The following is a 9626-nucleotide window of genomic DNA, read 5'->3' as shown; positions in this document are numbered from 1 at the left end:
GGGAGCGCGGCCCCGGAGCGGCCTGGCCATGAGCGGCGGCCCCGGCCCCGGCCCCTCCCGCCCCCGCACCGGCTCCTTCGCCGACACCGGTCCCCCGCAGGGCCCACCGGCCCCACCGGGCCCCGCCGGCGGCTCCGCACCCAAATCCGGCACCGGCCCGGGCGGCGGGGCCTTCCCGCCGGGCATCAAGCTGGGCCGTGAGTGCCGCCCCCCGCCCCCTCCCCGGTGCTCTGACCCTGCTCCTCCTGGCGGTTACCCCCCACCCCCCGGTGGTGTTAACCCCCCGCTTCTCCCTTCCCGATTCCACCCTTTCCCTTCCCGTTAACCACCCTCCGGTGCTCTGACGTCCCCGTTCCCGTTATTCCCCCACGGTGCCGTTACTCCCCCACCCCGTTCGATTTAACCTCCCCGGTGCTCTGAACCCCCACCCCGCTCCCGTTAACCCCCCCTCCCCCGGTGCTATTAACACCCACTCCCTTCCCGTTAACCCCCACCCCCCCCCCGGTACTCTTATTCCCCCTCCCCGTGCTCTGATCCCCCCTTCTCCCTTCCCACCTCCCCCCTTTCCCGTTACCCCCCTCCCCCGTCCCCTCTGACCCCCTCCCCCGTTCCGTTACCCCCCCCCCGGTGCTCTGACGCCCCCCCCCGGTGCCCGCAGGGGATGCCGGGAAGGTGAGCACGGTGGTGGCCACCCCCGGGCAGGGCCCGGACCGCCCGCGGGAGGTGTCGTACTGCGACGTGCGGCTGGTGGGGAACGGCTCCTTCGGGGTGGTGTACCGGGCGCGGCTGGCCGACAGCGGGGAGCTGGTGGCCATCAAGAAGGTGCTGCAGGACAAACGCTTCAAGGTCAGACCCCCCCCGACCCCCCGGACCCCCTTTCCACCCCCGCAGTGTGGGGCACCCCCTTTCCTCCCCCTTTCTTCTTCCTCCCCCCTCTTTGTTCCCCTCCCCACATTGAGCCCTCTCTTTCCCCCCCTCCCCCCCTCATTTGACCCCCCTCCCCCCCTCATTTGACCCCCCTTTTGCCCCTCTCTGACCCCTTTTGACCCCTCCTTTCTTCCCCCCCAATTTGACCCCCCCCCCTTCCTCCCCCCTTTGCCCCTCTCCCCTCTCTTTGGACCCCCCTTGGCCCCTTTTGACCCCTCCCCCCTTTTTGGGCCCCCCTTTCTTCCTTCTCCACCCCCCATTTACCCCCCCTCTTCCTCCCCCTTTGTCCCCCTCCCCACACTGAGCCCTCTCCCCCCCCTTTGACCCCCCCTTTGGACCCCTCCCCCCTTTCTTCTCCCCAATTTGAGGGCTGCCCCCTCCCTCTCATTTGGGCCCCCTTATCCCCCTCCTTATCGTCCCTTTTCACCCCCATTTTCTTCCACCCCCCCAATTTGAGTCTCCATTTTCCCCCTTTTGCCCCCGTCTTTGTTCCCCCCTTTCTCCCTCCCCCTGTTTATGACACCCCCCTTTAATCCCCCCCCAATTCAGACCCCTATTTTGCCTCCTCCCCCTTCCTGATCCCCCTTCCCCTCCCCCCTTTTACACCCCCAATCTCACCCCTTTTTTACTCCCTTTGCTGCCCCCCCCCTTTACCCCCCTCTCTCCTTCTCACCCCCCCTCCCCCTTTCCCCTCCCCCGTTATTGCCCCCCATTTTCACCCCCCCCTTTCCCCCCCCCCTCCCCCAGAATCGGGAGCTCCAAATCATGCGCAAACTCGACCACTGCAACATCGTCCGACTCCGCTACTTCTTCTACTCCAGCGGTGAGAAGGTAAAATCCTCCACGGGGGGTAAATTTGGGGGGGGGGGCGACCCCCCCGACCCCCTTTTAACCCCCCTGACCCCCTTTTAACCCCCCCGACCCCCCCCCCGCCGCAGAAGGATGAGGTTTATCTCAACCTGGTGCTGGATTTCGTCCCCGAGACCGTGTACCGGGTGGCGCGGCACTTCTCCAAAGCCAAACAAACCATCCCCGTCTTCTACGTAAAGGTAAATCCCCCCCCCAGACCCCCCCCCAAACTCAATTTTTTGGGGGGGAAATCTCTTATTTTCCGTTACCGCTCAGGTGTACATGTACCAGCTCTTCCGCAGCCTGGCCTACATCCACTCCCAGGGCGTCTGCCACCGCGACATCAAACCCCAAAACCTCCTGGTGGACCCCGACACCGCCGTCCTCAAACTCTGCGATTTCGGCAGGTGGGGGTGGGGGGGTGGGGAGGGGTCGCGGCACCATTTTGGGGGGGGTCCCCTTTGCCCACCGCCCCCTAAAACCCATTCCCTCCCTCTCCTTTACTTCCAGCGCCAAACAACTGGTGCGGGGGGAACCCAACGTCTCCTACATCTGCTCCCGCTATTACCGCGCCCCTGAGCTCATTTTCGGGGCCACCGATTACACCTCCAACATCGGTAAGAACCCCCCCAGCCCCCCCCGAAACCTTCCCAACCCCGTTACTCTCCTTTTTCACCCCAAATTCCCCCCCTTCCCCGCGCCAAAGATATCTGGTCGGCGGGCTGCGTCTTGGCCGAGCTGCTGCTGGGACAGCCCATCTTCCCCGGGGACAGCGGCGTCGACCAACTGGTGGAGATCATCAAGGTGGGGGTGGGGTTGGGGGGGTCCCGGGGGGGGTTTGGGGGGTCCTAGGGGGGATTTGGGGGGTCACGGGGGGGTGGGGAGCTTTTAGGGCCCGTTTGGGGCAATTTAGAGGGGGTTGGGGGTCGCGAGGAGGTGGGTTTGGGTGATTTTTTTTGGCGGTCGGGTGGTTTGGGGGGGCTCGTGGGGGGGTTTGGGGGCTCAGGAAGGGGATTTTGGGGCTCGGGTGGAATTTGGGGGGGCTTTTGTGGGGGTTTGGGGGAGTCTGGCAGGTGAGTGTGGGGTTTTGGGGTGCAGGAGGGGGATGTGGGGGTTTGGGGATGGGATTTGGGGGGCTCATGGGGTCATTTGGGGTCTCAGGAATGAAACTTTAGGGTTTGGGGGGTCGTTTTGGGGCTCGAGGGTGGGATTTGGGGAGTTTGGGGGCCTCTTTGGGGTCTCATAGTCTGACGCTTTCGGGGTTTGGGGGTTCGAAGGACTGAATTTGTGGGTCAAAGAGGGAATTTTGGGGCCCGAGAAATTTTGAGTCTTAGTAGGTAATTTTGGGGCCCAAGAGGGGAATTTTGGGACTCTGGATAATTTTGGGTCCCAACGGATAACTTTGGGGTTCAAGAGGGGAATTTTGGAGCTCAGTTGAGAATTTTGGGGCTCAAGAGGGGGGCTTGGGGGCTCAGTGGGATAATTTTGCCACTCGCGAGGAGGATTTTGGGGGGGTTCCGCGGAAGATTTTGGTTCTTTGTGGAAGATTTTGGGTGTTCGGGGGAGAGGTTGGCGCTCGCTTCGGCTTTTTCTTTTTGGCGCTTTTGTGAAACGAGGCGGTTTCGGGGGCCGAAAAAGGAGTTTTGGGGGCGGTAAAGATCTCGGGGTGGGGGGTGGTGTCTCGGAGGGGTGGTTGGGGGGTCCCCATTTCACCCCCCGCCCCTCCCCGCAGGTTTTGGGGACGCCGACGCGTGAGCAGATCCGGGAGATGAAAACTACACCGAGTTCATGTTCCCGGCAGATCAAAGCGGCATCCCCAAGGGCCAGAGGTGAGGGGGGGGGGGGGGGGGGGGGTCGGTTTAGGGCGACGTGGGTGGTTTTGGGGTCCCCCTCCTGACGCCGGGGGGGGGTTCCCCGCAGGTTTTCAAGGCGCGGACGCCCCCCGAGGCGGTGGCGCTGTGCGGGCGGCTGCTGGAGTACACCCCGCAGACGCGGTTGGGGCCGCTGCACGCCTGCGCCGACCCCTTCTTCGACGAACTGCGGCTGCCGGCGGCACGGCTGCCCAGCGGCCGCGACCTGCCCCCCCTCTTCAACTTCAGCCCCGGCGGTGAGGGGGGGTAGGGGGGCTGGAGGGGGGTTAGGAGGATTTGGGGGGGCTGGAGGGGATTTGGGGGGGCTGGGAGGGGATTTGGGGGGGCTGGGAGGGGTTTGGGGGGGCTGGGAGGGGATTTAAGGGGGCAGGGAGGGGGTTTTGTGGGGGCTGGAGGGGGGTTAGGAGGATTTGGGGGGCTGGGAGGGGGATTTGGGGGGCTGGAGGGGATTTGGGGGGGCTGGGAGGGGGATTTGGGGGGGGCTGGGAGGGGATTTAGGGGTATTGGGGGGTCTGGGAGGGGGTTTGGGGGACTGGAGGGGATTTAGGGGGTCTGGGAGGGGTTTTGGGGGGGCTGGGAGGGGATTTAGGGGGTTTTGGGGGGGCTGGAGGGGGTTTGGGGGGGCTGGGAGGGGATTTAGGGGGTTTGGGGGGGCTCGGAGACAGTTTAAGGGGGATGGGTGGGATTTGGGGGTTTGGGGGAGCAGGGAGGGGGTTTGGGGGCCTGGAGGGGGTTGTGGGGGCTCTGTATGGGGTTGGGGGGGGGCTGGATGGGATTTGGGGGGTTGGGAGGGGGTTTGGTGGGCTCTGGATGAGATTTGGGGCGGCTGGGAGGAGGTTTAAGGGGGATGGATGGGATTTGGGGGGGCAGGGAGGGGGTTTTGGGGGGCTGGATGGCGTTTGGGGGGCTCTGGATGTGATTTGGGGGGTTGGGAGGGGTTTAAAGGGGCTGGGGGGGTCTGGGAGGGGATTTAGGGGGATTTGGGGGGGCTGGAGGGGATTTAGGGGGATTTAAGGGGGCAGGGAGGGGGTTTTGGGGGGTTCTGGATGGGGTTTGGGGGGTCTGGATGTGATTTGGGGGGGTTGGGGGGGCTGGGAGTGGTTTTTGGGGGGCCTGGAGGGGATTGAGGGGGGCATGGGGGGGGGGTCTGGATTGGATTTGGGGGGGTCTGGGGGGGATTTGGGGGGGGTGGGGTATTTTGGGGGTCCCTAACTCCTCTCTCCCCCCCCCCAGAATTGGGGATTCAGCCCTCCCTCAACAGCACTCTGGTGCCCCCCCACCTGCGGGGCTGCGCCCCCCCCGCCCCCCCCGGTGAGGGGCAATGGGGGCTACTGGGGGGGGGGTGGAATTGGGGGGGTTTGAGGGGGGGGAGGTGGAGTCTGGGGGGTCCTGAGGGGCTGTTATGGGGTGGGGGGTGTCGGGGGGGGGTGTTATAGGGAGGGGGGGGGGTCAGAGGGGGGGTATGATGGGGGGTGGGGGGCATTGGGGGGGAATTTGGGGGGGGGTATTAGGGGCGGGGGGGGGAATTGGAGTTTTGGGGGGTCCTGGGGGTGGGTCTGTTGGGGGCGGAGGGTGTTGGGGGTCGGGGGGGGCACCATGGGGGGGGGGGATGGGGGGGTGTTGTAGGGTGGGAGGGGTGTTATGGGGTGGGGAGGGGGCTATTGGGGGGGTTGGGGGGTACTGGGGGGTCTGTGCCCCCCCCAACCCCCCCCGTTGCCCCCCAGGGGAGGGGCGCAGTCCGGTCCCGCCGGGGGAGGGCACCGGCCCCATCTCCGGCCCCTCCTGAGGCCCCCCCGGACCCCCCCGCGGCCCCCCCGGACACAGGAGGGGGGACCCGGCCCCCCCCAGGACTCCGGGGGGGGTGGGGGGGGCCCCGAAATCTCATTTTAAGCCTCGTTTTAACCCCCTCCCCCGGCACGGGGGGCCCCCCCGTGGGGCTGTGCCCCCCTCAGCCTTCGGGGGGGCTTTTTAATCCCCCCCCCCCCTTGTAAATACCCCCCCCGCCCCCCCCCCCGCCCTTTTATCGCTCTCTGTAAATAGACTGATCGGGGTTTTTTTCGTATCGCCCCCCCCGGCCCTGGACCCCCCCTCAATGGCGGGGGGGGGGCTCAGGGCCCCCCCAAATCGCGGTTGTCGCCCCCCCATGTCCCCCTCCCCCCCCCGCAGGGTCCCGGCTCTGTACAGCCCCTCCCCCCCCCGGATCAATAAATTATTGGCATGAACTGGGGAGGGGGTGTCATTAATTGGGGGGGGTTGGAGGGGACCCCTCGGTGTGATTTGGGGGGGCCCTGTTGGGGGGGGGGGGGAGGTGGTTCTGGGGTGAATTTTGGGTGTGTGTCCCCCCCCCGGATAAATATTTGGGGTGTCCCCCCCCGCAGATCCGGTTGGGAGGGGGGAGTTGGGGCTGGTTTTGGGGGACATTACCCCAAATTGGATGCTGGGGGGGGGGGGCTGTGTTTTTGGGGTGACCCCCCCGGGTTTGTTTTGGGGGGGGCTGCTCCCCCCTCCCCCCCCCTCCCCCCCAAATCCCATCGCAAACCCCAACAGTGACCTCGGGGGGGGTCAACCTTTATTTCCCACGCGGGGGGAGGGGCGGGCCGCGGGGGGGGAGGGGTGGTGCCCCCCCCCAAAATCTCAGGCGAAGGCGTCGGCGCGGAGCTGCAGCGCTCCCCCTCCCCCCTCCAGCGCCGCCCGGCACAGCGCCAACGTCTCGGCCAGCGCCAGCGGCTCCGGCGTCTCGATGATGGCGATGGTGTCCCCGGGGACAGCGGGGACACCAGTGACACCAGTGGGACCAGTGGCACCGGTCCCAGCAGCCACACCGGTGACAGCAGCGATCCCGGTGACGCCAGGAGCAGCGGTGACAGCGGTAACACCAGTAAGAGCAGTCACACCGGTAACGCCAACGACGCCGGTACCAACAGCGACACCAGTACCACCAGTGACACCAGTACCGCCAGCGACACCAGTACCACCAGCAACACCAGTAATGGCAACGATGCCGGTGACACCGGTGCCAGCAGTGACACCAGTAATGCCAGTACCGGCGGTGACACCAGTAACACCAGTGAGAGCAGTCCCACCAGTAACACCTACACCAGTAACACCGGTACCAGCCGCGACACCAGTGGCTCCAGCGACACCAGTAACAGCCACGACGCTGGTACCACCGCTGACTCCGGTAACGCCAGCAACACCGGTACCACCAATAACACCAGTACCAACAGTGACTCCAGTAACGCCGGTACCAGCAGGGACACCGGTGACACCAGTAACACCAGTGAGAGCAGCAACACTGGTAACGCCAGCGATGCCGGTACCAGCTGTGACACCAGTGGCAGCGGTAATGCCGGTAACACCAGTAACACCAGTAACAGCCGGGACTGCGGTGACGGCAGCGGTGCCGTGGGGCGGCGGTGGGGGGCGGCGGGCGGGGGGGCCGCGGTGCGGGCGTTCCCCGTGCCGGCAGTGCCGCCGTCGGCCCCTCTCGGCGTGGAGGCGGCGGCGGTGCGCCCGCAGGTGGGGGCTTTGCCGAAAGGCCTTTCCGCAGTCGCCGCAGGCGAAGGGCCGTTCGCCGCTGTGGCTCCGGTGGTGCAGCCGCAGCCCCCACGCCGCCCCAAAGCCCTTCCCGCAGAGCCGGCACTGGTGGGGCCGCCCCACGCCTTCGTGGCGCCGCCGGTGCCGGCTCAGCCCGCCGCGATCGGCGAAGGCTTTGCCGCAGAGCCCGCAAACGAAGGGCGGCGGCGCCGGTCTGGTGGCAGCAGCGTTCCCGGCGTCGCCGTGGAGGCGGCGGTGCTGGCGGAGGTTGGAGGATTGGGTGAAGCGTTTGCGGCAGACGTCGCACTCGTAGGGGCGCTCGCCGGTGTGGGTGAGGTGGTGCCGGAGCAGGTTGGCGCGGGAGGCGAAGGTTTTGCCGCAGACGCTGCACTGGAAGGGCCGTTCGCCGGTGTGCGTCCGCAGGTGGTTCCGCACGTGCACCAACTTCTTAAACGCCCGTCCGCAGGTGGGACAGCGGTGGCGGCGCTCGGGGCGCCGGGTGCGTGCCGGCGCGGTGGCGGCAGTGGCAGCGGCGGTGGCAGCGCTTTGGTTTTGTCGCGGCGCCGCTCCGCTCTTGCCGGCGTGGGTGCGGCGGTGGTAGAGGAACTTGGTCATGTTGAGGAAGGTTTTGCCGCAGGCGCAGCGGTGCGGGGGGTCGGCGGCGTGGGTTTTGCGGTGAGCGGCCAACGCCGGTTCGGTGCCGAAACCCAAACCGCAGGCGACGCAGAGGTAGAGGGTCTCGCCGCGGTGCAGCCGCGAGTGCCGCTCCAGCGACGCCGCTTTCTTGAAGACTTTGGGGCACGCGGGGCAGGGGTGGGTGCCCCCCTCGTGCGCCCGGCGGTGGGCGCGTAACCGGCTGGCCGTGCCGAATCCCCGCCGGCACTCGGGGCAGGAGAACGCGGCGTTCCCGGCGGTGGCGGCGTTCCCGTGAAGCTCCCGCTTGTGCCGTCGCAGCTCTTCAGCCGACCCGCAGCCGCGCTCGCACTCCCCGCAGCGGAAGGCCGGCGACGGCGGGGGCGAAACCGGCGGCGTGGGGGGGTCGGGTTTGGCGTCGAGCGGCGGCGTTTCGCCGCTTTCCTTCTCGGTGGCGGTAAAGTGTTCGCCCTGGTGCTCCAGCAGCTCCTCGGGGGCGGGGAAGAGGCGGCCGCACTCGGAGCACTCGTAGGGGTGGGGGGCCGGCGTTTCGGCGGGGCTTTCGGCGGAGGTTTGGGCGCAGTGGTGGTGGCGGCGGTGCTGGAGGCAAAGCGCCGGGGAGGGGAAGAGCGCGCGGCACTCGCCGCACTGGTACCGCACCGGCGGCGCCGTCGGTGTCCCCCCACTGCTGCCGTGGGGGTGGTGGGTTTGGTGGGCCAAGAGCTCGGCGGGGGAGAGGAGGAGGTGGGCGCAGTCCAGGCACTGGTAGCGGGGGGGGGTCGGGGGGGTGCGGGGGGGGTCCGGGGGAGGTTGGGGGGTGGGGAGGGGGGCTCGGGGGGGGGTGGGGGGCCCGTGGCTGCGCTGGTGCAGCAGAACCTCCCCCAGAGTGTCGTAGAGGCCCCCACACTCGGAGCACATGTACTGGGGGGGCAGGAGGAGCGAGGGCAGGTCCTGCGCCATCCCGGGGGGGGGGGGGGAGAGAAAGGGGGGGTTAGTTGGGGGGGACTCTGCCCCACTGTGGGGGTGGGGTTGGAAGGGGACACGGTGTGGGGCAGAGGGACCCGAGATGGAGGGGGAGGACCCCGCTGTGGGGCACAGGGACCCCCTATGGGGCTGTGGGGCCCCGTATAAGGCAGAGGGACCCCACCATGGGGCAGGAGGACCCCGCTATGGGGCTGAAGGGTCTGGTATAGGGCTGGAGGACCCCACTGTGGGGCACAGGGACCCTGCTATGAGGCTGGAGGAGTCTGCTATGGGGCAGAAGGGTCCGGTATAGGGCTGGAGGACCCTGATATGGGGCTGTGAAACCCAGTATAGGGCTGGAGGATCCCGCTATGGGGCTGTGGGTTCTGGTATAGGGTTGGCGGATGCCTCAGTGGGGCAACAGAGCCCCGCTGTGGGGCACAGGGACCTGCTATAGGTCTCTGGGATCCTTCTATGGGGCTGAGAGGCCTGATATAGGGCAGGGGGACCCCGCTACGGGGCCTAGCGGCCCAATATAGGGCTGCACGACCCCAATATGGGGCAGAGGAGCCCTCTATAGGGCAGGAGGACCCTGCTGTGGGGCACAGGGACCCGCTGTGGGCCCGTCGCGGCGCCGGAACTCACCGCCACCTCCGCTCCGCTCCGCCGCCGTCTCCTCCCGGCGCCCGCCCCCCTCCAACGCGCGCCCTGATTGGCCCGCGAAGCGTCGGCCAATCGGCGGCCGCGGCACTGCCGGCGGGGCGGGGCTAGGCCGGAGAGCCACGCCCCCTCTCCGCGCTCCGCCCCCGTCGATTGGGCGGGGAACTGCGGGCCACGCCCCCTAGC

At 67.6% G+C, this 9626-nt stretch overlaps 1 protein-coding gene across 1 annotated transcript; it reads left to right on the top strand.

Annotated features, from left to right (window-relative positions):
• The first annotated feature begins 7 nt into the window (after positions 1–7).
• LOC309684686 (glycogen synthase kinase-3 beta-like) lies at positions 8–5607 on the top strand. The gene is given in 13 exon segments (XM_082500547.1): positions 8–197; positions 659–846; positions 1675–1758; positions 1866–1976; positions 2053–2183; positions 2287–2393; positions 2483–2580; positions 3509–3545; positions 3548–3573; positions 3576–3649; positions 3651–3883; positions 4881–4958; positions 5372–5607. Coding segments are annotated over 13 exon segments (1398 nt in total). The 5' UTR covers positions 8–28; the 3' UTR covers positions 5434–5607.
• Positions 5608–9626: the final 4019 nt, after the last annotated feature.

Source organism: Vanellus vanellus (assembly GCF_965231255.1).
Source record: "Vanellus vanellus genome assembly, contig: HAP1_SCAFFOLD_2426, whole genome shotgun sequence".
Classification (NCBI taxonomy): Eukaryota; Metazoa; Chordata; class Aves; order Charadriiformes; family Charadriidae; genus Vanellus; species Vanellus vanellus.
Note: the sequence above shows the minus strand (reverse complement) of the source record. Positions and strands in the feature narration are given on the sequence as shown.